A 27,514-nucleotide genomic window follows, 5' to 3' on the forward strand; every position below is an offset into this window, starting at 1 on the left:
TCCACCATGCGCATTCCCCCTGAATACGCCGATTTGGCAATCGCTTTTTGTAAAAAGAGAGCGACTAAATTACCACCTCATCGACAGGGAGATTGTGCGATAGATCTCCAGGTTAACGCTGCGCTTCCCAGGAGTCACGTGTACCCCTTGTCACAGGAGGAGACGGCGGCTATGGAGACATATGTCACGTCCCTAGGACAGGGGTACATTCGGCCCTCCATCTCACCCGCTTCATCGAGTTTCTTTTTTGTGAAGAAAAAGGAGGGAGGTCTGCGTCCGTGCATTGATTACCGAGGTCTAAACGCGATCACGGTGGGGTTTAGTTACCCACTACCTCTCATCGCTACGGCGGTGGAATCATTTCACGGGGCACAGTTCTTCACAAAACTGGATCTCAGGAGCTCGTATAATCTGGTGCGTATCAAGAAGGGAGACGAGTGGAAAACCGCCTTTAGTACCACATCAGGCCATTATGAGTACCTCGTCATGCCGTATGGGTTGAAAAATGCTCCAGCCGTCTTTCAATCCTTTGTTGACAAAATTCTCAGGGACCTGCACGGGCAGGGCGTGATTGTCTATATCGATGACATTCTGATATATTCCGCCACCCGCTCCGCGCATGTGTCCCTGGTGTGCAAGGTGCTTGGTAGACTGCTGGAGCATGACCTATACGTTAAGGCTGAGAAGTGTGAGTTTTCCAAACGAGCCGTCTCCTTTCTGGGTTATCGCATTTCCACCACGGGGGTGGTGATGGAGTGTGACCGCGTTAAGGCCGTGCGTAATTGGCCGACTCCAACCACGGTGAAGGAGGTGCAGCGGTTCTTAGGCTTTGCCAATTACTACCAGAGGTTTATCCGGGGTTTTGGCTAGGTGCGGCTCCCATTACCTCACTGCTGAAGGGGGGGCCGGTGCGTTTGCGATGGTCGACGGAGGCGGACGGAGCCTTCAAGAAGTTGAAGACGCTGTTCACCGACGCACCCGTGTTGGCGCACCCGGACCCGTCTTTAGCGTTCGTAGTGGAGGTGGACGCATCCGAGGCTGGGGTGGGTGCCGTGCTATCACAGCGCTCGGGTACGCCATCGAAACTCCTCCCCTGCGCTTTCTTTTCGAAGAAGCTAAGTTCAGCGGAGCGTAACTACGATGTGGGGGACAGGGAGTTGCTAGCGGTGGTCAAGGCCCTGAGGGTGTGGCGGCACTGGCTTGAGGGGGCTAAACACCCCTTTCTCATCTGGACCGACCACCGAAACCTGGAGTACATCCGGGCAGCGAGGAGACTGAATCCACGTCAGGCGAGGTGGGCCCTGTTCTTCGCCTGGTTTAGGTTTACCATCTCCTATAGACCGGGTTCCCTGAATACTAAAGCCGACGCGCTGTCCCGTCTCTATGACACGGAGGACCGGCCCATCGATCCAACTCCCATCATTCCAGCGTCTAGGCTGGTGGCACCAGTGGTATGGGAGGTGGACGCGGACATCGAGCGGGCATTGGTGTTGGAACCTGCGCCTGCCCAGGTGCCCGTGGGGCGCATGTATGTGCCGCTCGGTGTTCGTGATCGGTTGATTCGGTGGACGCACATGCTACCTACTGCGGGTCATCCTGGTGAGGCGAGGACAGTGCGGAGTCTAAGGGGGAAGTACTGGTGGCCCACCTTGGCTAAGGACGTGAGGTCCTATGTCTCTTCCTGTTCGGTGTGTGCCCAGAGTAAGGCTCCTAGGCATCTACCGAGAGGGAAGTTACAGCCCCTCCCCGTTCCACAACGACCATGGTCGCACCTGTCCATCGACTTCTTGACAGATCTTCCCCCCTCTCAGGGGAACACGGCGATTCTGGTGGTTGTGGATCGGTTCTCTAAGTCCTGCCGTCTCCTCCCATTGCCTGGTCTCCCTACGGCCCTGCAGACTGCGGAGGCCCTATTTACCCACGTCTTCCGGCACTACGGGGTGCCGGAGGACATTGTCTCTGATCGAGGTTCCCAGTTCACATCCAGGGTCTGGAGAGCGTTTATGGAGTGGCTGGGGGTCTCGGTCAGTTTGACCTCCGGTTATCACCCCGAGAGCAATGGGCAGGCGGAGAGGGTGAACCAGGAGGTGGGCAGGTTCCTGAGGTCGTATTGCCAGGACCGGCCAGGGGAGTGGGCGAGGTATATTCCATGGGCTGAATTAGCCCAGAACTCACTTCGCCACTCCTCTACTAACATATCACCCTTTCAGTGTGTGTTAGGTTACCAGCCGGTCCTGGCACCATGGCACCGGAGCCAGACCGAGGCTCCTGCGGTGGAGGACTGGGTCCAGCACTCCAAGGAGACCTGGAGAGCTGTCCAGGACTCACTAAAGGAGGCCAGTGCGCGGCAGAAGAGGAGTGCTGACCCGCACCGCAGTGAGGCGCCCGTGTTCGCACCGGGAGACAGGGTCTGGCTCACGACCCGGAACCTGCCCCTCCGCGTGCCCTGCCGGAAGCTGGGGCCGCAGTGTGTGGGGCCCTTCAAAGTCCTGAGGAGGATAAACGAGGTGTGTTATCGGTTGCAACTCCCTTCCTATTACCGTATTAACCCCTCGTTTCATGTGTCTCTCCTCAAGCCGGTGGTAGCTGGTCCCCTTCAAGAAGATGAGGTGCCGGAGGTCCCTCCGCCCCCTCTGGACATCAGGGGGTCCCCGGCGTACAGCATACGGGCCATTCTGGACTCGAGACGCCGGGCGAGGGGCCTGCAGTACCTCGTGGACTGGGAGGGGTACGACCCGGAGGAGGACGTCCTGGACCCATCTATGTTGAGGGATTTCCACCACCTCTGTCCGGATCGCCCTGCGCCTCGCCCTCCGGGTCGACCTCGAGGCCGGTGTGGGCGCGCTGCGGGAGCCGCGCGTCAGGAGGGGGGTACTGTCACGATTCCCACCGACGGTGGCGCCCCCTCCTGCTCGGGTGGCGCTCGGCGGTCGTCGCCACCGATTCCCTATTGCTTTTCCCTTTTTTTTATTTTAGACACCTGTGGTCAATTAGCCATTAGAGGGGATATTTAGTTTAGCTGGCCCGCTCCTATGTTGTGCGGGATTAATTTGTTGTTATCGACTGTCTTGTTCGTGTTGGCTTGGCATTGTTGCACCTTGTATTTATTCCCTTGTGTTTGGGAACTTTGTTTTCGTCCTTCAAAGTGTTATTAAAAACACCACTCCCTGTGCTCGTTGCTTCCTGCGCCTCATTCCTACAAACACGACTACCAACGCCGTTACATGTTCCTTCCTTTACTAGTCCTATTTACTACAGTTCCTTCCTTTACTAGTCCTATTTACTACTGTTCCTTCCTTTACTAGTCCTATTTACTACTGTTCCTTCCTTTACTAGTCCTATTTACTACAGTTCCTTCCTTTACTAGTCCTATTTACTACAGTTCCTTCCTTCACTAGTCCTATTTACTCCTGTTCCTTCCTTTACTAGTCCGATTTACTACAGTTCCTTCCTTTACTAGTCCTATTTACTACAGTTCCTTCCTTCACTAGCCCTATTTACTCCTGTTCCTTCCTTTACTAGTCCTATTTACTACAGTTATTTCCTTTACTAGTCTTATTTACTCCAGTTCCTTGGTTACCATGGAACACTGTAATAGAATCCAGTCAGAGGCTTCTGTTACTCTGTCAGTGATGTGCTGCCCCCTCCAAAACTGTGTGTGTCTACATAAGTTCTCTCTGTGTGTGTGTGTGTGTGTGTGCTCTGCGGGCCCTGGGAACACACCGCCTGGTGAGCGGTAGCTGGGTAGCGTCAGGGAGAGGGACAGAGCTGACTGAGTGGTCAGAGTATATCCGTATGAGCATCAGTATGATGAGCACTCAGCCGTTACACACACACACACACACACACACACTCCTTAATAACACACACACACCTTAATAACACACACACACACACACACACACACACACACACACACACACACACACACACACACACACACCTTATTAATACACACACACACACCTTAATAACACACACACACACACACACACTCCTTAATAACACACACACACCTTAATAACACACACACACACACACACACTCCTTAATAACACACACACACCTTATTAATATACACACACACACACACACACACTCCTTATGAACACACACACTGCTTATAAACACACACACACTCCTTGATAACACACACACACACACACTCCTTATTAACAAACACACACACACACACACACACACACACACACACACACACACACACACACACTCTGCTTATAAACACACACACACACTGCTTATAAACACACAAAATACGCACGCACACACACGCGACTCCCCGTTAACTAGGCCTGGGAGAAGAGGAGCGAGGACTAATTCAATAACACAGCCTCTGTTTCTATGTGTGTTTGACTCATCACATTATACAGCGAGCCCAGAGAGACACAGTGACACACAGACATGTCAATGAACCCCCCCAAGGGTATTCACATGGATCCCACTTAGCATCTCATCTCACAACCCTTTCAATGGAACAGACAGATTCATGGAATATCAATCAGAGGTTATTAGATCAGTCAGACACCTAAACCTTGTTAACCAAGAAGACTGTTTTTCATGTTGAACAATTAGACAGGTGTTTTAAAGTGAAGTTGGAAGGCGTAGAATGATAGGACACATTAGTAAAGCACACTATGAATAAACCAGAGCTTCAGGCCCTAGAAGACAGAGAGTAGGACTGGTCGACAACTAGCAGCTAGGCTATCATTAGCATGTAACAAACACTAGCACCTAGGCTATCATTAGCATGTAACAAATACTAGCAGCTAGGCTATCATTAGCATGTAATTAGCATTGGCCTTCCCTGTAGCTCAGTTGGTAGAGCATGGTGTTTGCAACACCAGGGTTGTGGGTTCGATTCCCACGGGGGGCCAGCACAGAAAAAAAAAAAAAAAATATGTATGAAATGTTTGCATTCACTACTGTAAGTCGCTCTGGATAAGAGCGTCTGCTAAATGACTCAAATGTAAATGTAAATGTAAATGTAACAAACACTAGCAGCTAGGCTATCATTAGCATATAACAAAAACTAGCAGCTATGTTATCATTAGCATGTAACAAACACTAGCAGCTATGCTATCATTAGCATATAACAACTGTGTTTGGGGGTCTGGTCAGGGGGGCGGAGGGACACACAACAGGGGTACGGGGCAGACAGAGGGCTGTGTTTGGGGGTCTGGTCAGGGGGGCGGAGGGACATACAACAGGGGTACGGGGCAGACAGAGGGCTGTGTTTGGGGGTCTGGTCAGGGGAGCGGAGGGACACACAACAGGGGTACGGGGCAGATAGAGGGCTGTGTTTGGGGGTCTGGTCAGGGGGGTGGCGGGACAGTGTCCCCGCGTGGATGGGGGGGGCCTTGGGTCCAGTCAAGCAGGAGGTCATGCTCACCCCCCCCCTGGGGTTCAGGAACAAGGGGAGAGAAACCCCCAAAAGATGAAAGGGGAACTGGGGTTGTCCCACTTTCTGTTGAGGGGACTGTGTCCCAAATGACACCCTATTCCCTTACGGGCCCTGGTCTAAAGTAGTGCACTACCATAGGGCCCTGGTCTAAAGTAGTGCATGACCATAGGGCCCTGGTCTAAAGTAGTTCACTACCATAGGGCCCTGGTCTAAAGTAGTGCGCGACCATAGGTCCCTGGTCTAAAGTAGTACACTACCATAGGGCCCTGGTCTAAAGTAGTGCGCGACCATAGGGCCCTGGTCTAAAGTAGTGCATGACCATAGGGCCCTGGTCTAAATTAGTGCACTACCATAGGGCCCTGGTCTAAAGTAGTGCATGACCATAGGGCCCTGGTCTAAAGTAGTGCACTACCATAGGGCCCTGGTACCACGATCCCGTGTGGCTCAGTTGGTAGAGCATGGTGTTTGCAACGCCACGGTTGTGGGTTCGATTCCCACGGGGGACCAGTACAAAAATAACCCCTAACCTATACAGTACTGATCTGAGAGCAGTTGAAGGACCATTCAGAGCTCTCTCTCATTCTCTCTCACTGACCACCAACCATGACAACAACTGATCTGAGAGCAGTTGAAGGACCATTCAGAGCTCTCTCTCATTCTCTCTCACTGACCACCAACCATGACAACAACTGATCTGAGAGCAGTTGAAGGACCAATCAGAGCTCTCTGTGTCTCTTTTCCTGTCTCATATCAGGCCAATAACCCCGTCCTGTGGGACACCTAGTCTGATATCTCTGCTGAGGACAATAAAACAACCAAATCAATCCTTTTTCCCCGAGGAAAAGCTGCATAGTTCCACTCAGTGTTAATTGCTTTTTGCTGACACACACACACATAGACACACCCACAAGTTGACACCAGGTTCCCCCAGAGTGTGAGTGTTGAAGAAAGCAATCAACACCTCATCATATTTTTATTTTATTTTTCATTTTAATTTTACCTTTATTTAACTAGGCAAGTCAGTTAAGAACAAATTCTTATTTTCAATGACGGCCTAGGAACAGTGGGTTAACTTCCATGGGCAGTATGTGTTGTTAATGTGTTGCTATCCTTTATTGTTGCTATCCCACCTACAACATGTTAGCTCTGAGGCTAATAGTAGTAGTGCTATCCTTTATAAAGCAGTAGTACCCTCCTACAACATGTTAGCTCTGAGGCTAATAGTAGTAATGCTATCCTTTATAAAGCAGTAGTCCCCTCCTACAACATGTTAGCTCTGAGGCTAATAGTAGTAATGCTATCCTTTATAAAGCAGTAGTCCCCTCCTACAACATGTTAGCTCTGAGGCTAATAGTAGTAATGCTATCCTTTATAAAGCAGTAGTACCCTCCTACAACATGTTAGCCCTGAGGCTAATAGTAGTAGTGCTATCCTATATAAAGCAGTAGTACCCTCCTACAACATGTTAGCCCTGAGGCTAATAGTAGTAATGCTATCCTTTATAAAGCAGTAGTCCCCTCCTACAACCTGTTAGCCCTGAGGCTAATAGTAGTAGTGCTATCCTATATAAAGCAGTAGTCCCCTCCTACAACCTGTTAGCCCTGAGGCTAATAGTAGTAATGCTATCCTATATAAAGCAGTAGTCCCCTCCTACAACATGTTAGCCCTGAGGCTAATAGTAGTAATGCTATCCTTTATAAAGCAGTAGTCCCCTCCTAGAACATGTTAGCCCTGAGGCTAGGCTAGCTAGTAGTAGTGCTGTCCCACTATTTCACTAAATGATATTGGTAAATTCAGCTTGACTGCTATTCAGAAAGGGGAAATGTGCAGCATACCTCCTAACACTAGATCTATAACCCGTTAGCCTGAGGCTAGCTCATAGAGGTACTTAGGATAGCTAGTACAAGTGCTTTTCCACTAAGTGCTAATCCATTGGTAGACTCAGCTTGACTGCTATTCAGTAAAAGGGGAAATGTACAGCACACCCCCCAATAGCTAACACTAGATCCCTCAAACAAACACCCCTTCTCCTCACCCTGCAATTCACACCGAGAACTAACATTTAGGATGCTCTCCACTGAAACATGCATTCACACGTGTTACACAGTGCTGTGTTAGAAGAGAGAGAGAGAGAGAGAGAGAGAGAGAGACGGGGAGAGGAGAGGGGTAGAGAGAGGGGGTAGGGAGAGGAGAGGGGAAGAGAGAGGGGTAGGGAGAGGAGAGGGGAAGAGAGAAAGGGTAGGGAGTGGAGAGGGGAAGAGAGAGAGGGGCTAGGGAGAGGAGAGAGGAAGAGAGAGGGGGTAGGGGGGTAGGGAGAGGCGAGAGGGGTAGGGAGAGGAGAGGGGAAGAGAGAGGAGGGTAGGGAGAGGAGAGGGGAAGAGAGAGAGGGGGTAGGGAGAGGAGAGGGGAAGAGAGAGGGGGTAGGGAGAGGAGAGGAGAAGAGAGAGGGTAGGGAGAGGAGAGGGGAAGAGAGAGGGGGTAGGTAGAGGAGAGGGGAAGAGAGAGGGGGTAGGTAGAGGAGAGGGGAAGGGGGGTAGGGAGAGGAGAGGGGAAGAGAGAGGGGGTAGGGAGAGGCGAAGAGAGAGAGGGGGTAGGGAGAGGAGAGAGGAAGAGAGAGAGGGATGGAAGTAGGAGTCAGTTAGTGGTCTGTCCTGATGAGACCACCAGAGCTCCATTCAAGCCAAAACCACCCAGAGATTCCTGGTGTCAGTTAGGGCTACTGACACATTCACTTTACCTTCCTATTCTTCTCTTGTATTATTAGTTATTATTGTTGTTGCATTGTCCAGAAAGAACCTGCAAGTAAGCGTTTCATTGGACGGTGTGTACCATGTGTAACATACGACTAATAAAACTAAATAGGTTTTCAGCTCCACAGCAAAAAACCACAAAGACACACACTCTGGCATAGCCAACAAGTTGAGACAAGTAGTGAGTTCAAACCACCGTTCTCTACAAAAGAAGAGGTTACAGTCATACACTCTCACACCCCGAAACAAGTCAACTTGGAATCCAAACTTTCCAGGCAACATGCTAAAAACCACAACACAGTCAAACCAGCCTCCTTCTCGTTGCCTAGGTTTAGGGTAGCGGGGTACAGTGTGGGATTGGCTCTGTCGCCATGCATTAGTGTGTCCCGAGTCATGTGGTCCGACCACAACCTCTTCCTAAACCCTTCTTTCCCGCTCCCTTCTCTTTCCCATGTCTGTTGGGTAGTCTCCGCTGTCCTACCTCAGTCTGTCCTACCTCAGTCTGTCCTGTGTGTGTGTTGTAGTGTGTATAGTCTCCGCTGTCCTACCTCAGTCTGTCCTGTGTGTGTGTGTTGTAGTGTGTATAGTCTATAGTGTCCTACCTCAGTCTGTCCTGTGTGTGTGTTGTAGTGTGTATAGTCTATAGTGTCCTACCTCAGTATGTCCTGTGTGTGTGTTGTAGTGTGTATAGTCTATAGTGTCCTACCTCAGTCTGTCCTGTGTGTGTGTTGTAGTGTGTATAGTCTATAGTGTCCTACCTCATTCTGTCCTGTGTCGGTGGGTTCCTGTGTGGAGCAGGCAGCTGCAGCAGTCATCCTAACAGTCCTGATGGCCGTGCCGGGACGCTAACTAACCACCAACTTCTCACTGACGCTAGCAGCCTGTCCTGACGCCAACCTCTCGCTGAGATCCTGAGAGACACACTGAGCCCCTGTTGCCCAGGCAGACTCTGCCTTTACCTCCCCCTGTCCCGTCCCCAAACCTCCTCCCCCTTCCCCCTATTCACAGGCAAATGGTAGGCTAAATACCAGATGGGCTTGTCCCAGCAACTGCAGGACAGGCAGAGAGGGGGAGGAGGGGGTAAGAGGGAGGAGGGAGGAGAGTTGGAGGGGAGGAGAGAGGGAGGGGACGACTCTGTCGCTGCCACTACAAGCCACTTCAGTGAAAGCAAGGAAAAAGGGAGGGAGGCATGGAGGGAGGGAGAGAGGGAGGCATGGAAAGAGGGAGAGAGGCATGGAGAGAGGGAGGGAGGGAGGGAGGCATGGAGGGAGGCATGAAGGGAGGGAGAGAGGGAGGCATGGAGGGAGGGAGAGAGAGAGGCATGGAGGGAGGGAGAGAGGCATGGAGGGAGGGAGAGAGGCATGGAGGGAGGGAGAGAGGCATGGAGGGAGGGAGAGAAGGAGGGAGAGAGGGAGGCATGGAGAGAGGCATGTAGGGATGTAGAGAGGGAGGGAGGCATGGAGGGAGGGAGAGAAGGAGGGAGAGAGGGAGGCATGGAGAGAGGCATGTAGGGATGTAGAGAGGCATGGAGGGAGGGAGAGAGGGAGGGAGGGAGAGAAGGAGGGAGAGAGGGAGGCATGGAGAGAGGCATGTAGGGATGTCGAGAGGGAGGGAGGCATGGAGGGAGGGAGAGAGGGAGGGAGGTATGAAGGGAGGCATGGAGGGAGGGAGAGAAGGAGGGAGGTCAAACTTGGCACTGGACTGCTACCTGGACTGTGCGAACAACACACACACACACACACACACACACACACACACACACACACACACACACACACACACACACACACACACACACACACACACAGAGCAGGCTTAGTTTGATAGATGAGTAGGGCTGGTGCCTGTGGCCTCTACTATTGTGTCTTATTGTACACACTGGATATACACTATGAGGTAGACAAATGACTGTGGGGAGAGACGTGACCAATCAAAGGCCAGAGGCAGGCTAGCTCCTGGGGACATGGAAAAGCTACATGGCTCATACATTGTCTCTCCATAGACGGGTCTGTTTCGGAACAAAGAAGAGCATGTATTTTTTTAACCTTTATTTAAACTAGGCAAGTCAGTTAAGAACAAATTCTTATCTACAATGACGGCCTACCGGGGAATAATGGGTTAACTGCCTTGTTCAGGGGCAGAACGACAGATTTGTACCTTGTCAGCTCGGGGATTTGCACTTGCAACCTTTCAGTTACTAGTCCAACACTCTAACCACTAGGCTACCTGCCGCCCCTCCACTCTAACCACTAGGCTACCCTGCCGCCGTATTGATATTGGAAGGTGCTGAGAGGAGGGTTGATCCTATAGAATGACATACAGAACTGGTTTATAGGATCTCTGTGGTTGATCCTATAGAATATAACTGATTTATAGGAGCTCTGTGGTTGATCCTATAGAATGACATACATAACTGATTTATAGAATCTCTGTGGTTGATCCTATAGAATATAACTGATTTATAGGAGCTCTGTGGTTGATCCTATAGAATATAACTGATTTATAGGACCTCTGTGGTTGATCCTATAGAATATAACTGATTTATAGGAGCTCTGTGGTTGATCCTATAGAATATAACTGATTAATAGGACATCTGTAGTTGATCCTATAGAATATAACTGATTTATAGGACCTCTGTGGTTGATCCTATAGAATATAACTGATTTATAGGAGCTCTGTGGTTAATCCTATAGAATATAACTGATTTATAGGACCTCTGTGGTTGATCCTATAGAATATAACTGGTTTATAGGAGCTCTGTGGTTGATCCTATAGAGTATAACTGATTTATAGGATCTCTGTGGTTGATCCTATGACTGGGTCTCTGCAGGACTGTTGACAGAGAAGCTGCTAGGGGCTTTGACATGCTAATTTACTCCTTTGATTGGTTAAGAAGCAGGAAGTGTGTGTCAGTCCGTGGGGTCTCGGTGTAGGCTGAGGTTCTCTGAGACGCAGCAGGATATCAATATCCTCCCGATCAATAACCTGTGCCGCTCACAGCCTGTTACACCATACTGTACCGTGACCAAACCACAGAGGAACCGATCAATACTCCTTCTGTCAGGTCAAATACACAACAATACATCCCCATCTAGCTACTGGGGCAGTAATACATCCTCATCTAGCTACTGGGGCAGTAATACATCCCCATCTAGCTACTGGGGCAGTAATACAGCCCCATCTAGCTACTGGGGCAGTAATACATCCCCATCTAGCTACTGGGGCAGTAATACATCCTCATCTAGCTACTGGGGCAGTAATACATCCCCATCTAGATACTGGGGCAGTAATACATCCCCATCTAGCTACTGGGGCAGTAATACATCCCCATCTAGCTACTTGGGCAGTAATACATCCCCATCTAGCTACTGGGGCAGTAATACATCCCCATCTAGCTACTGGGGCAGTAATACATCCCCATCTAGATACTGGGGCAGCAATACATCCCCATCTAGCTACTGGGGCAGTAATACATCCCCATCTAGCTACTGGGGCAGTAATACATCCTCATCTAGCTACTGGGGCAGTAATACATCCCCATCGAGCTACTGGGGCAGTAATACATCCCCATCTAGCTACTGGGGCAGCAATACATCCCCATCTAGCTACTGGGGCAGTAATACATCCTCATCTAGCTACTGGGGCAGTAATACATCCCCATCTAGCTACTGGGGCAGTAATATTGGACAAAACATTTGGACCACTACACTATGGCTCTGATCCAATGTCCATACTTGTACCCTACTTAGAATGAAGCTATGTACCTGTGCACTACTTAGAATTAAGGTATGCATTGGGCATGCGTTCTAAGTGGCATATTAGTTTGGATATTGGAAGGTAGATTAGGACTGTGTTAGGAAGGTAGATTAGGACTGTGTTAGGAAGGTAGATTAGGACTGAGTTAGGAAGGCAGATACCATCTGCAACGTTTGTATTTAAATGTGTCTATAGGAGAGGAAATTGTATGGTCTCCATACAGGCTGTAACCGGTTTCTTCACCAGAGATTACTTCTCAAGGTGGGACAGATGCTCTCTAGGAGTCTCAAGGGGAACGGCACAAAGCAACAGCCGTGACCGCTCCTAACCAAACACTATCTAGTGAAACTAATGGAAACCAGGTTCAAGGAGGATGCAGCAACAACAGAACTAGAACAAGGAGGCCTGTCTTGTCCTGGAAGCCAGGTTCGAGGAGGAAGCAGCAACAACAGAACTAGAACAAGGAGGCCTGTCTTGTCCTGGAAGCCAGGTTCGAGGAGGAAGCAGCAACAACAGAACTAGAACAAGGAGGCCTGTCTTGTCCTGGAAGCCAGGTTCGAGGAGGAAGCAGCAACAACAGAACTAGACCAAGGAGGCCTGTCTTGTCCTGGAAGCCAGGTTCGAGGAGGAAGCAGCAACAACAGAACTAGAACAAGGAGGCCTGTCTTGTCCTGGAAGCCAGGTTCGAGGAGGATACAGCAACAACAGGACTAGACCAAGGAGGCCTGTCTTGTCCATGTAATGGTAAAGCAAACATACAACTTTGACTAATGTTTACTGAGACAAAACTCTTACCAATGTGACTGTACTGAACAGAGGACAGTAAAGATAAGAGTCTTACCAATGTGACTATACTGAACAGAGGACAGTAAAGATAAGACTCTTACCAATGTGACTGTACTGAACAGAGGACAGTAAAGATAAGAGTCTTACCAATGTGACTGTACTGAACAGAGGACAGTAAAGATAAGAGTCTTACCAATGTGACTATACTGAACAGAGGACAGTAAAGATAAGAGTCTTACCAATGTGACTGTACTGAACAGAGGACAGTAAAGATAAGAGTCTTACCAATGTGACGATACTGAACAGAGGACAGTAAAGATAAGAGTCTCATCAATGTGACTATACTGAACAGAAGACAGTAAAGATAAGAGTCTTACCAATGTGACTATACTGAACAGAGGACAGTAAAGATAAGACTCTTACCAATGTGACTGTACTGAACAGAGGACAGTAAAGATAAGAGTCTTACCAATGTGACTGTACTGAACAGAGGACAGTAAAGATAAGAGTCTCATCAATGTGACTATACTGAACAGAGGACAGTAAAGATAAGAGTCTTACCAATGTGACTATACTGAACAGAGGACAGTAAAGATAAGAGTCTTACCAATGTGACTGTACTGAACAGAGGACAGTAAAGATAAGAGTCTCATCAATGTGACTATACTGAACAGAGGACAGTAAAGATAAGAGTCTTACCAATGTGACTATACTGAACAGAGGACAGTAAAGATAAGAGTCTTGTCTCCAAGGTGGTAGCTCTAGCTAGCTGCTAGCTGGTTACATTGTAAGCGTTGGGTGTTAGTGGCAGGCCTTGTCTCCAGGGTGGTAGCTCTAGCTAGCTGCTAGCTGGTTACATTGTAAGCGTTGGGTGTTAGCTGCAGGCCTTGTCTCCAGGGTGGTAGCGCTAGCTAGCTGCTAGCTGGTTACATTGTAAGCGTTGTGTGTTAGCGGCAGGCCTTGTCTCCAGGGTGGTAGTTCTAGCTAGCTGCTAGCTGGTTACATTGTTAGCGGCAGGCCTTGTCTCCAGGGCGGTAGCTCTAGCTAGCTGCTAGCTGGTTACATTGTTAAGAGCAGCTTAGGGCTGCTTAGTGATTAGTAATAAGACCTTCTGGAGGAGAACAAGGCCACAAATGGCACCCTATTCCCATAGGGCTTTGGTCAAAAGTAGTGCACTATATAGGAAATATAGTCCCATTTGGGATGCAGACTCTGTTCATCAATGTACAGCCAGGGACAATACATAGCCACACAGCCACAACCTGAGCCAAACTCATTCAGACCTCTTAACAGAGAACCCTGGCTGTGCCAACACTGTCTGTCTTTCACCTCATTCCCACTGGACTACGACGGCTACTGAAGCCTCCAGGAAATAGACGCTCTATTGACATGGACTACTGTGTGGGTGACAGTCCCTACTGCTTGACGTATAGGGAGGGCAGTGCATTCATACACTAATAGCTGTCAATTCAATACGCAAAGCCTGAAACAGTGTTCGAGGAAAAATATGTGCAAGACAACACCATTTTTGCCCAGAGCGAGGCTGGGGTATTGAGGCAAAGGCTGGGGTATTGAGGCCAGGCTGGGGTATTGAGACCAGGCTGGGGTATTGAGCCCAGGCTGGGGGTGGGGTATTGAGGCCGGGCTGGGGTATTGAGACCAGGCTGGGGTATTGAGTCCAGGCTGGGGTATTGAGACCAGGCTGAGCCTGGGGTATTGAGGCCAGGCTGGGGTATTGAGGCCAGGCTGGGGTGGGGTATTGAAGCCAGGCTGGGGTATTGAGGCCAAGCTGGGGTATTGAGTCCAGGCTGGGGTATTGAGGCCAGGCTGGGGTATTGAGGCCAGGCTGGAGTATTGAGGCCAGGCTGGAGTATTGAGGCCAGGCTGGAATATTGAGACCCAGACTGTGGTATTGAGGCCAGGCTGAGGTATTGAGATCCTGCTGGGGTATTGAGACCAGGCTGGGGTATTGAGGCCAGGCTGGGGTATTGAGGCCAGGCTGGGGTATTGTAACCAGGCTGAGACTGGGGTATTGAGGCCAGGCTGGGGTATTGAGGCCAGGCTGGGGTATTGGAACCAGGCTGAGGGTGGGGTATTGAGGCCAGGCTGGAGTATTGAGACCCAGTCTGTGGTATTGAGGCCAGACTGTGGTATTGAGGAAGGCTGGGGTATTGAGGACAGGCTGGGGTATTGAGACTAGGCTGGGGTATTGAGGCCAGGCTGGGGGTGGGGTATTGAGGCAAGGCTGGGGTATTGAGGCCAGGCTGGAGTATTGAGGCTCAGACTGTGGTATTGAGGCCAGACTGTGGTATTGAGGCAGGCTGGGGTATTGAGGCCAGACTGTGGTATTGAGGCCAGGCTGGGGTATTGAGACTAGGCTGGGGTATTGAGACTCGGCTGGGGTATTGAGCCCAGGCTGTGGTATTGAGGCCAGGCTGTGGTATTGAGGCCAGGCTGGGGTATTGAGGCCAGGCTGTGGTATTGAGACCAGGCTGGGGTATTGAGGCCAGGCTGGAGTATTGAGACCCAGACTGTGGTATTGAGGCCAGACTGTGGTATTGAGGAAGGCTGGGGTATTGAGGCCAGACTGTGGTATTGAGGCCAGGCTGGGGTATTCAGACTAGGCTGGGGTATTGAGACTAGGCTGGGGTATTGAGCCCAGGCTGGGGGTGGGGTATTGAGCCCAGGCGGGGTATTGAGGCCAGGCTGGGTATTAAGGCCAGGCTGGGGTATTGAGGCCAGGCTGGGGTATTGAGCCCAGGCTGGAGTATTGAGCCCAGGCTGGGGTATTGAGGCCAGGCTGAGGTATTGAGATTAGGCTGGGCTATTGAGGCCAGGCTGGGGTATTGAGCCCAGGCTGGGGTATTGAGCCAGGCTGAGACTGGGGTATTGAGGCCAGGCTGGAGTATTGAGACCCAGACTGTGGTTTTGAGGAAAGGCTGTGGTATTGAGGCAGGCTGGGGTATTGAGGCCAGGCTGGGGTATTGAGGCCAGGCTGGGGTATTGAGGCCAGGCTGGAGTATTGAGACCAGGCGGGGTATTGAGGCCAGGCTGAGAGGGGGGTATTGAGCCCAGGCTGGAGTATTGAGGCCAGACTGTGGTATTGAGGCCAGACTGTGGTATTGAGACAGGCTAGGGTATTGAGGACAGACTGGGGTATTGAGGCCAGGCTGAGAGGGGGGTATTGAGCCCAGGCTGGAGTATTGAGGCCAGGCTGGAGTATTGAGACACAGACTGTGGTATTGAGGCCAGACTGTGGTTTTGAGACAGGCTAGGGTATTGAGGACAGACTGTGGTATTGAGGCCAGGCTGGGGTATTGAGGCCAGGCTGGGGTATTGAAGCCAGGCTGGGGTATGGAGTCCAGGCTGAGGCTGGGGTATTGAGGCCAGGCTGGGGTATTGAGACTCTGTGCTCTGATATCTCTGCAGTGGACTCACCACTGATCGTTCTGATATCTCTACAGTGGACTCACCACTGATCGTTCTGATATCTCTACAGTGGACTCACGACTGATCGTTCTGATATCTCTACAGTGGACTCACGACTGATCGTTCTGATATCTCTACAGTGGACTCACGACTGATCGTTCTGATATCTCTACAGTGGACTCACGACTGATCGATCTGATATCTCTACAGTGGACTGACGACTGATCGATCTTGCACAGCCTTTTGTATTCCTCTCAGACATGTGAGACTTCATCACACCCACACACTGTACTCTGTCTTTGGGACCATCTGGTGCCTAAGGAGGTCACTGTCCGGCATGTGACATGCTGGGGGGGGGCAGACCACATACGATGCACCCTGGCCCATACCCCAAACACCCCTGTCCTCCCTTACCCCCTGTCTCCAAACCCCCACCCCATGTCTCCTATCCTGTGTCGCCCCCCCCCAGGCCAAATCCCAATCACAGCACAAATCAATGGTCAGTGCAGCGCTGCACTTTCAATGGGAGATGATTAGCGCGATGTGTAAAGCTGCCCTTTAGCCACAAACACACCCCCCCCCACCTCCTCCCTTCACCTCAGTGCTAACTGTCACTTTCCCCTGATCTGTGATGGGGCTGTCTGGCTGTCGGTTTGGCTGTAGGGGGTTTACTACAGGGAGAGACATGTCAATAAAGGGTTGGAATATGTGTCTGAGCCCAGGGCTGTGGTGTGGATGTGGATTGGTATTGTTTGGCATCCCTACTCTGTGGGACAGAAGAACATAGGGGTTGGTGGACACAAACAATGTCTATATTTGGTCCAATACATGTCTTTATGTTCCTGTTACAGCTGTGAGAGAGACTTCCAGACCTTTTCTGTTTGTCCTTGAGGATAACAAAAAAGCTGTCATATCCTAATCTCATTTCAATTCAATAAATGGGTCATTGCATTCGGAAAGTATTGACTTTTTCCACATTTTGTTAAGTTACAACCTTATTCTAAAATTGATTAAATTCATGTATTTTCCTCATCAATATACACACAATACACCATAATGACAAAGCGAAAACAGGTTTTAAGAAATGTTTACAAACGTATTAAAAATAAATACTTATGTAAATAAGGTATCTGTTTTTCAGTTTTTAATACATTTATTGACATTTCTAAAAACCTGTTTTCTCTATTGTGTGTAGATTAATGAGGAAAAAAATGAATTTAATCAATTTTAGAATAAGGCTGTAATGTAACAAAATGTGGAAAAAGTAAAGGGGTCTGAATACTTTCCGAATGCACTTTATGTTTAATTTAGACCAGACTGGGACTGTCTACAGTGATTCATGTCTAATTTAGACCAGACTTTGACTGTCTACAGTGAAATATGAAACATAGGGGTCTTGGGTAGCCTCCTACCAGAGTCTCCGCTGAGCACAGTACACACAGACAGAACACTGCTGTAAAGTACTTCAGTAAAAATACTTTGAAGTTCTACGTATGTAGTTTTGGGGGGTATGTGTACTTTACTTTACTATTTATATTTTTGAGAACTTTTACTTTACTACATTCCTAAATAAAATAATGTACTTTTTACTGAATACATTTTACCTGACACCCAAAAGTAGTCGTTACATTTTGAATGTTTAGCAGGACAGGAAAATGGTCCAATTCACGCACTTATCAACAGAACATCCCTGGTCATCCCTACTGCCTCTGATCTGGAGGACTCACTAAACAGAGAACATCCCTGGTCATCCCTACTGCCTCTGATCTGGTGGACTCACTAAACAGAGAACATCCCTGGTCATCCCTACTGCCTCTGATCTGGAGGACTCACTAAACAGAGAACATCCCTGGTCATCCCTACTTCCTCTGATCTGGAGGACTCACTAAACAGAGAACATCCCTGGTCATCCCTACTGCCTCTGATCTGGAGGACTCACTAAACAGAGAACATCCCTGGTCATCCCTACTGCCTCTGATCTGGAGGACTGTTTGTCTGTACTAATTCTAGCCCGTGGGACTGTTTGTCTGTACTAATTCTAGCCTGTGGGACTGTTTGTCTGTATTAATTCTAGCCTGTGGGACTGTTTGTCTGTATTAATTCTAGCCTGTGGGACTGTTTGTCTGTACTATCATGCCAAATAGATCATTAATGATTAAATGTTTATATTTGAAGATTGCTGCATGAGGTCAGACTGTTTGGCATGACGATGAGCAATGAAGTTGGAAAAGAGAGAGACAAAACAGATCTGGGACCAGGCTAGTGGAAGTTAATACCAAACCCAGTCAGGTTAAAAAGGCATCTTCCTTCAGGCTGATCTGAAGTAGAAAGAGATGGGTGTTGTTCCTATCAGATCTGGGACCGGGCTAGCTGTTTGGGTGAGATGGGTGTTGTTCCTATCAGATCTGGGACCGGGCCAGCTGTTTGGGTGAGATGGGTGTTGTTCCTATCAGATCTGGGACCGGGCTAGCTGTTTGGGTGAGATGGGTGTTGTTCCTATCAGATCTGGGACCGGGCTAGCTGTTTGGGTGAGATGGGTGTCGTTCCTATCAGATCTGGGACCGGGCTAGCTGTTTGGGTGAGATGGTTGTCGTTCCTATCAGATCTGGGACCGGGCTAGCTGTTTGGGTGAGATGGTTGTCGTTCCTATCAGATCTGGGACCGGGCTAGCTGTTTGGGTGAGATGGGTGTCGTTCCTATCAGATCTGGGACTGGGCTAGCTGTTTGGGTGAGATGGGTGTTGTTCCTATCAGATCTGGGACCGGGCTAGCTGTTTGGGTGAGATGGGTGTTGTTCCTATCAGATCTGGGACCGGGCTAGCTGTTTGGGTGAGATGGGTGTCGTTCCTATCAGATATGGGACCGGGCTAGCTGTTTGGTTGAGATGGGTGTTGTTCCAACATGAAGACGAGGCCTTCTGTGTTGTGTCATATCCCTGTTGTCTATCTGTGTCTTTTGATTTACATTAACACAGCTAACAGCTAACAGCTCAATATGATTAACATTAACACAGCTAACAGCTAACAGCTCAATATGATTCACATTAACACAGCTAACAGCTCAATATGATTCACATTAACACAGCTAACAGCTCAATATGATTCACATTAACACAGCTAACAGCTCAATATGATTCACATTAACACAGCTAACAGCTCAATATGATTCACATTATTAACACAGCTAACAGCTCAATATGATGCACATTAACACAGCTAACAGCTCAATATGATTCACATTAACACAGCTAACAGCTCAATATAATTCACATTAACACAGCTAACAGCTCAATATAATACACATTAACACAGCTAACAGCTCAATATGATTCACATTAAAACAGCTAACAGCTAACAGCTCAATATGATTCACATTAACACAGCTAACAGCTCAATATGATTCACATTAACACAGCTAACAGCTCAATATGATTCACATTAAAACAGCTAACAGCTAACAGCTCAATATGATTCACATTAACACAGCTAACAGCTCAATATTTTTTTACATTTTTTACATTTTTGTCATTTAGCAGACGCTCTTATCCAGACATTTCATACATTTTTTTTCTCCGTACTGGTCCCCCCGTGGGAAGCCATTATCCACACCATTCTCTTTGTACTGTAACTGAATAAGTGATCAGAGCTAGTGATAAGAGCTAGATGATGCACATTAACACAGCTAACAGCTCAATATGATTCACATTAAAACAGCTAACAGCTAACAGCTCAATATGATTCACATTAACACAGCTAACAGCTCAATATGATGCACATTAACACAGCTAACAGCTCAATATGATTCACATTAACACAGCTAACATCTCAATATGATTCACATTAAAACAGCTAACAGCTCAATATGATTCACATTAACACAGCTAACAGCTCAATATGATTCACATTAACACAGCTAACAGCTCAATATGATTCACATTAACACAGCTAACAGCGCAATATGATTAACATTAACACAGCTAACAGCTAACAGCTCAATATGATTCACATTAAAACAGCTAACAGCTAACAGCTCAATATGATTCACATTAACACAGCTAACAGCTCAATATGATTCACATTAACACAGCTAACAGCTCAATATGATTCACATTAACACAGCTAACAGCTAGCAGCCCAATATGTCAACAGATGGTAGGAGATAGTGTAGCTCTGCCGACACCCCCACTGGGGTCACTCTGCCGTGGTTTAAGGGGAGGAAGAGAGAGGGGGAGAACAAGGTGGGAGGGGTGCTAGGATGATGCTCATTACTAAATGTGATACTGATCATTCTGTAGGGAGGACAACTGTTGTGGGCTGTAACCATGGCTGCTCACCCTGAGAGAGAGAGGGACTGTCTGTCTGCAGAGGGAGAGATATCATCCCATATAGCACCCTATTCCCTATATAGTGCAGTACTTTTCACCAGAGACCTATAGGGAACAGGGTGCCATTTGGGACACAGCCATGGAGACTGGTGGAGAATGTAGTTGTAGTTAGCAGCTGTGAATGAAGGGGTGACTGGGTGACTGGGTGACTTACTGACTGACTGGCTAGCTGGCTGGCTGACTTACTGACTGACTGACTGGCTGGCTGGCTGGGTGCCTGGCTGCCTGGCTGGCTGCCTGACTTACTGGCTGGCTGGCTGCCTGGCTGACTGCCTGCCTGGCTGGCTGCCTGGCTGGCTGCCTGATGGCTGGCTGGCTGGCTGGCTGGCTGCCTGGCTGACTTACTGGCTGCCTGACTGGCCGACTGACTGGCCGACTGGGCACTGAGCGATAAACATTGATAGAGGGCTGCTATTTTAGTGTCCTGACAGTATTGGCTCTGGAGAGACAACAGACGACCAGCTTGGTTGAACTGACTCAGTATTATACTGTATGAGAAGGCTACTGTAAAGTAAACAACGTTCTGAGAGTTCAGGGGTTCAATCGGGTTAATGCCATAAGTATTTACCGAGTTCAAAGTCAAACCTGGAGCAGTTTGTCAAGTCAGACATTTTCTCCAGCAGACTGAGTTTAAATTGAAGACTCTCTATTGGTTAATGTTTATGAGGTTTGTTAACGTTAGTTAACAGGATTTATTGATACTGTTCTGTCTAAGTCTCTACAGCAGCTCAGAGCTTACAGTATGCCTTGTCTAAGATACTGTTCTGTCTCTACAGTAGCTCAGAGCTTACAGTATGCCTTGTCTAAGATACTGTTCTGTCTCTACAGTAGCTCAGAGCTTACAGTATGCATTATCTAAGATACTGTTCTGTCTAAGTCTCTACAGTAGCTCAGAGCTTACAGTATGCCTTATCTAAGATACTGTTCTGTCTCTACAGCAGCTCAGAGCTTACAGTATGCCTTGTCTAAGATACTGTTCTGTCTCTACAGTAGCTCAGAGCTTACAGTATGCCTTATCTAAGATACTGTTCTGTCTCTACAGCAGCTCAGAGCTTACAGTATGCCTTGTCTAAGATACTGTTCTGTCTCTACAGTAGCTCAGAGCTTACAGTATGTCTTATCTAAGATACTGTTCTGTCTCTACAGCAGCTCAGAGCTTACAGTATGCCTTGTCTAAGATACTGTTCTGTCTCTACAGCAGCTCAGAGCTTACAGTATGCCTTATCTAAGATACTGTTCTGTCTCTACAGTAGCTCAGAGCTTACAGTATGCCTTGTCTAAGATCTGACTGAGACAAGGAAGTGACTGACAATGTCGTGACCTCACACACACACGCACATACACAAATGTGCGTGTCTCTGTGTGTATGGCTGTGGTGAGAGACAATTGATTGTCAAGGCAATGAAGTCACAGGTCACTGAGAGAGCTCTCTGTAACACAGTGTGTCTACAGTCCCTCCTGGCACTGCTTTAAGACACACACACACACACACACACACACACACACACACACACACACACACACACACTAGAGGTGCGTGGTCAGCTGTTTGTTCACCCGCACCGACCCACAATTACCAACAACCCATCCGTAACCACCCGACTATATGTGATAAAGTGAAATAGCTAGGAAGATGCATTGTAGGGTACAGTCAGAGACAGCAGAAAGACTTTTGGACAGGGTGCAGGATTTTTTAGGGGGCCGACTTCTGCTTATAATTTCTGTCATTTTGGTGGAAGGCTATTAGTTAGTCAACTTGTCTATAATTAGATAGACGCAGCTTCTCTTCTGTCATTACTCGTTGCCCTAGAAGACTAAATAAACCATATTGCTCAACAGAATAATGTTATGAAGTGATAGAATGAATGAATCTAGTTGACATCGGTCAAGTTCTCTCTGTCATCTCCACTCCATTAAGGAACAAAAAGATTTTTAGGGACCAAGGAGAAAATGCAATAAAAATAAATGACGGGAAATTATTTTCTGCATCAGTTTGACCCGTTGAAAGGAAAATAGAAAGCTGTGAAAAACGACCCAACATGTTTCTGATAAGATTTCAGTTCAACTTGGATGCATATTTTATGTGGTTGAAATACTATCAGCTTTTATGATGCTGATAAAGATAGCACCTTTACAGACGGTCCCTAACTTTAAATTCACATTCTCTCTAAATGCTGATAAAGATAACACCTTTACAGACGGTCCCTAACTACACATTCACATTCTCTCTAGATGCTGATAAAGATAGTACCTTTACAGATGGTCCCTAACTACACATCCACATTCTCTCTAGATGCTGATAAAGATAGTACCTTTACAGATGGTCCCTAACTTTAAATTCACATTCTCTCTAGATGCTGATAAAGATAGCACCTTTACAGACGGTCCCTAACTTTAAATTCACATTCTCTCTAGATGCTGATAAAGAGGGCACCTTTACAGACGGTCCCTAACTACACATTCACATTCTCTCTAGATGCTGATAAAGAGGGCACCTTTACAGACAGTCCCTAACTGCACATTCACATTCTCTCTAGATGCTGATAAAGAGGGCACCTTTACGGACGGTCCCTAACTGCACATTCACATTCTCTCTAGATGCTGATAAAGATAGCACCTTTACAGACGGTCCCTAACTGCACATTCACATTCTCTCTAGATGCTGATAAAGATAGCACCTTTACAGACGGTCCCTAACTACACATTCACATTCTCTCTAGATGCTGATAAAGAGGGTACCTTTACAGACAGTCTCTAACTACACATTCAAATTCTCTCTAGATGCTGATAAAGATAGCACCTTTACAGACGGTCCCTAACTACACATTCGCATTCTCTCAAGATGCTGAAATAAAGAAACCATATTTCTCCACTTCTGTTCCCGAATCAAAATGTACATTTGGTGTATCATATTACTGCAAGAAATGTTTCATTCTGCAGGAAGAACATTCAAACAAAGCTATTCGAAATAGCATGTGCCACACCGAGTCTTGTGAATGATGCTGAGGCAGTAAAGAGAGCCTGAGACAGAGAGAGAAAGAGGGGGTGAGAGAAGGAGAGAGAGACATAGAGAGAGAGGGTGAGTGAGAGTGAGAGAATGAGAGAGATACAGAGGGAGAGAGAGAGAGAAAGAGAGCGAGTAGTTCCTCTTACCTTGTCGAAGAACTCATAGAGACGTACGGTCTTGTCGATGTTGGTCTTGGTGTTTTCTACCCTCTGGGAGAAGTCGTGCAGGTGGACCCAGAAGGATCGAACTTTGACCTCGTACAACTGCAACTCGGCTGACGACAAGTCTTCCCAGCGTTCTAGACGTTTCAGCAGCGCCTCACCTCCCTTACAGTGTTCCTGAAGACAGGATGAATATACAGTCAACTCTAACCCTTACAGTGTTCCTGAAGACAGGATGAATATACAGTCAACTCTAACCCTTACAGTGTTCCTATAGACAGGATGAATATACAGTCAACTCTAACCCTTACAGTGTTCCTATAGGACAGGATGAATATACAGTCAACTCTAACCCTTACAGTGTTCCTATAGACAGGATGAATATACAGTCAACTCTAACCCTTACAGTGTTCCTATAGACAGGATGAATATACAGTCAACTCTAACCCTTACAGTGTTCCTATAGGACAGGATGAATATACAGTCAACTCTAACCCTTACAGTGTTCCTATAGACAGGATGAATATACAGTCAACTCTAACCCTTACAGTGTTCCTGAAGACAGGATGAATATACAGTCAACTCTAACCCTTACAGTGTTCCTATAGGACAGGATGAATATACAGTCAACTCTAACCCTTACAGTGTTCCTATAGACAGGATGAATATACAGTCAACTCTAACCCTTACAGTGTTCCTATAAGACAGAACAGACAGTAACTTTTATAGCTCACACACACACACACACACACCCACCCACCCACCCCCACACACACACACACACACACACACACACACACACACACACACACACACACACACACACACACACACACACACACCCACCCACCCACCCACCCACCCACCCACACACCCCGGTTTTCACACAGCAAAGACCTTGAAGTCTCCAGCCACTCAGCCTTGTTAAAATACTCCAAACCAGAAGGTGGCAGTAGTGTTGTTTGGCAATGCATGTCTGTGTTATTTGCTTAGTTTATGGTCTTGATTCCAATGTTAGCTAGCTATCTAGCTAGCTACGCTAATGTTGATATTTTGTATAAAGCCCCTGTAGATAATAGCCAGATCCCACAGCTAGATAACTAAAAAAACAAATGAATTCACTCTCCATGATCCCATACTGCCAGTGGCAGCCCATAGCCACATGTTTAGCTAACTAACGTTAGCATATTCGCTAGCTAGCACAACATAGCTAGCTAGCTATGCTAGCCCGCTGTTTCATGGAAACTAATCCATTGTGATTTAATGATATAATACTAGCTAGTATTGACATTATAATGTGGTTGTTAGCTAGCATGGAGGAAGTGTTTACTGTTGTGTGCATTGCGTCTGTGCACGATCCCATAGCCCACATTATGAAGTGATACTGGCTCATGACATGTAACCGTGGATGTCAGTCAGTCAGACAGACAGACAGACAGACAGACAGACAGACAGACAGACAGACAGACAGACAGACAGACAGACAGACAGACAGACAGACAGACAGACAGACAGACAGACAGACAGACAGACAGACAGACAGACAGACAGACAGACAGAGGTACCTATGTAAGCAGCAGTGTAGACAGACAGCCAGTCAGCCAGCCAGTCAGCCAGAGGTACCTACGTAAGCAGCAGTGTAGAAGGACAGCCAGCCAGTCAGCCAGTCAGTCAGTCAGAGGTACCTACGTAAGCAGCAGTGTAGAAGGACAGCCAGCCAGTCAGCCAGTCAGCCAGTCAGTCAGTCAGAGGTACCTACGTAAGCAGCAGTGTAGAAGGACAGCCAGCCAGTCAGCCAGTCAGTCAGCCAGTCAGCCAGTCAGTCAGCCAGCCAGTCAGCCAGAGGTACCTACGTAAGCAGCAGTGTAGAAGTCTCTGAAGAGGGTCTGTTTGCTGTGCAGCTGCTCCAGAGAATCCTCCAGCTCTCCGAGTGTTCTCAGACGCCTCTCTCCTACCTCCTCAATCCAGTCACTCACCTACACACACACACACACACACACACACACACACACACACACACACACACACACACACACACACACACACACACACACACACACACAGAATGACAATAACTGTAAATCTATGACAGCCTCCTAATGTACAGTTGATGCTTGTAATCAGGGGTTCCCAAAACCTTTTCTGCCCCGTGACTCCATTTTGATAAATAAATAAACGTGGCGACCCCCCATCATGTAAAACAAAGCTCTATAATCAACGGCCAACGTTTATGGTTTATAGAAAATATATTCCACAGCGGTTTAGATGGTACAGTGATTCTCTACACTAGACTTGTTTAGTGTTTTATCAACCAGGAAATGGCGGAGCAATTTCTGCACATTGCACCTTTAAGTCATTATGTATATACTGTTTTTCTATACTATTCTACTGTATCTCAGTCCGTTCTGCTCTGACATCGCTCATCCATATGTATAAAGTCTTAATTCATTCCTACTTAGATTTATGTGTTATTTTGCGGTTTATGTTGTCAAACTGTTAGATATTACTAGTTAGATATTACTGTACTGTCGGAGCTAGAAACACAAGCATTTCACTACACTCGCAATATCATCTGCTAATCACGTGTATGTGACCAATACAATGTTATTTGATTTTAAACGTTTGACAAGATAGAGCCTCTCTGTTTACTAGAACCTCATCTAGAGGCTACCGGAGGTTACCGATGTGACCCCAGTTCTACGAACCAACTCTCTGTTTACTAGAACCTCATCTAGAGGCTACCGGAGGTTACCGATGTTATCCCGGTTCAACCAACCAAACGCAACGTTTAGTTTTTTCTCCTGACCCCATTTTCATATCAGGACCCCTAGTTTGGAATACTCTGCTATAATGCATCATAGCTGAGTTATAAGCTGTTATGTACAGTACCTCCTTGAATCCCTCTCCAGGTTCCTGAACCATGGTAAACTCCAGTCCCAGCCCCTATAACCAGCCCCTATAACCAGCCCCTATCCCTATATCCAGCCCCTATCCCCAGCCCCTATAACCAGCCCCTATCCCTATAACCAGCCCCTATCCCCAGCCCCTATCCCCAGCCCCTATACCCAGCCCCTATACCCAGCCCCTATAACCAGCCCCTATAACCACCCCTATCCCTATAACCAGCCCCAGACCCTATAACCAGCCCCTATCCCCAGCTCCCAGCCCCTATAACCAGCCCCTATACCCAGCCCCTATAACCAGCCCCTATCCCTATAACCAGCCCCTATCACTATAACCAGTCCCTATAACCAGCCCCTATCCCCAGCCCCTATAACCAGCCCCTATAACCATCCCCCAGCCCCTATAACCAGCCCCTATAACCAGCCCCCAGCCCCCACCCCGTCCCTATCCCCAGCCCCTATAACCAGCCCCCAGCCCCTATAACCAGCCCCTATAACCAGCCCCTATAACTAGCCCCTATCCCCCAGCCCCTATAACCAGCCCCAGCCCCTATAACCAGCCCCTATCCCCCAGAACCTATAACCAGCCCCAGCCCCTATAACCAGACCCTATCCCCAGCCCCTATAACCAGCCCCTATAATCAGCCCCTATCCCCAGCCCCTATAACCAGCCCCTATAACCAGCCCCTATATCCTGTCCCTATAACAGCCCCCCTCACCTCCCTGAATCCCTGTTTCAGCCCTATACCCCAGCCCTATACCCCAGCTCCTCTCACCTCCTTGAATCCCTGCTCCAGCCCTATACCCCAGCCCTATACCCCAGCCCCTCTCACCTCCTTGAATCCCAGCTCCAGCACTATACCCCAGCCCTATACCCCAGCCTTATACCATAGCCCTATACCCCAGCCCTATACCAC

At 48.0% G+C, this 27,514-nt stretch overlaps 1 protein-coding gene across 1 annotated transcript in view; it reads right to left on the reverse strand.

Moving 5' to 3' along the window:
• LOC106594058 (puratrophin-1) overlaps nucleotides 1–27,514 on the reverse strand; it is a 188,906-nt gene that overhangs the window by 77,005 nt on the left and 84,387 nt on the right. Inside the window, exons 10-11 of the mRNA XM_045689763.1 lie at nucleotides 25,548–25,670; nucleotides 23,680–23,871 (exon numbers count right to left, since the gene is read on the reverse strand). Coding sequence (XP_045545719.1) covers nucleotides 23,680–23,871; nucleotides 25,548–25,670 — 315 coding nt within the window. The remainder of the gene's footprint in view (nucleotides 1–23,679; nucleotides 23,872–25,547; nucleotides 25,671–27,514) is intronic.

Source organism: Salmo salar, chromosome ssa11 (genome assembly GCF_905237065.1).
Source record: "Salmo salar chromosome ssa11, Ssal_v3.1, whole genome shotgun sequence".
In the NCBI taxonomy this organism is placed as follows: Eukaryota; Metazoa; Chordata; class Actinopteri; order Salmoniformes; family Salmonidae; genus Salmo; species Salmo salar.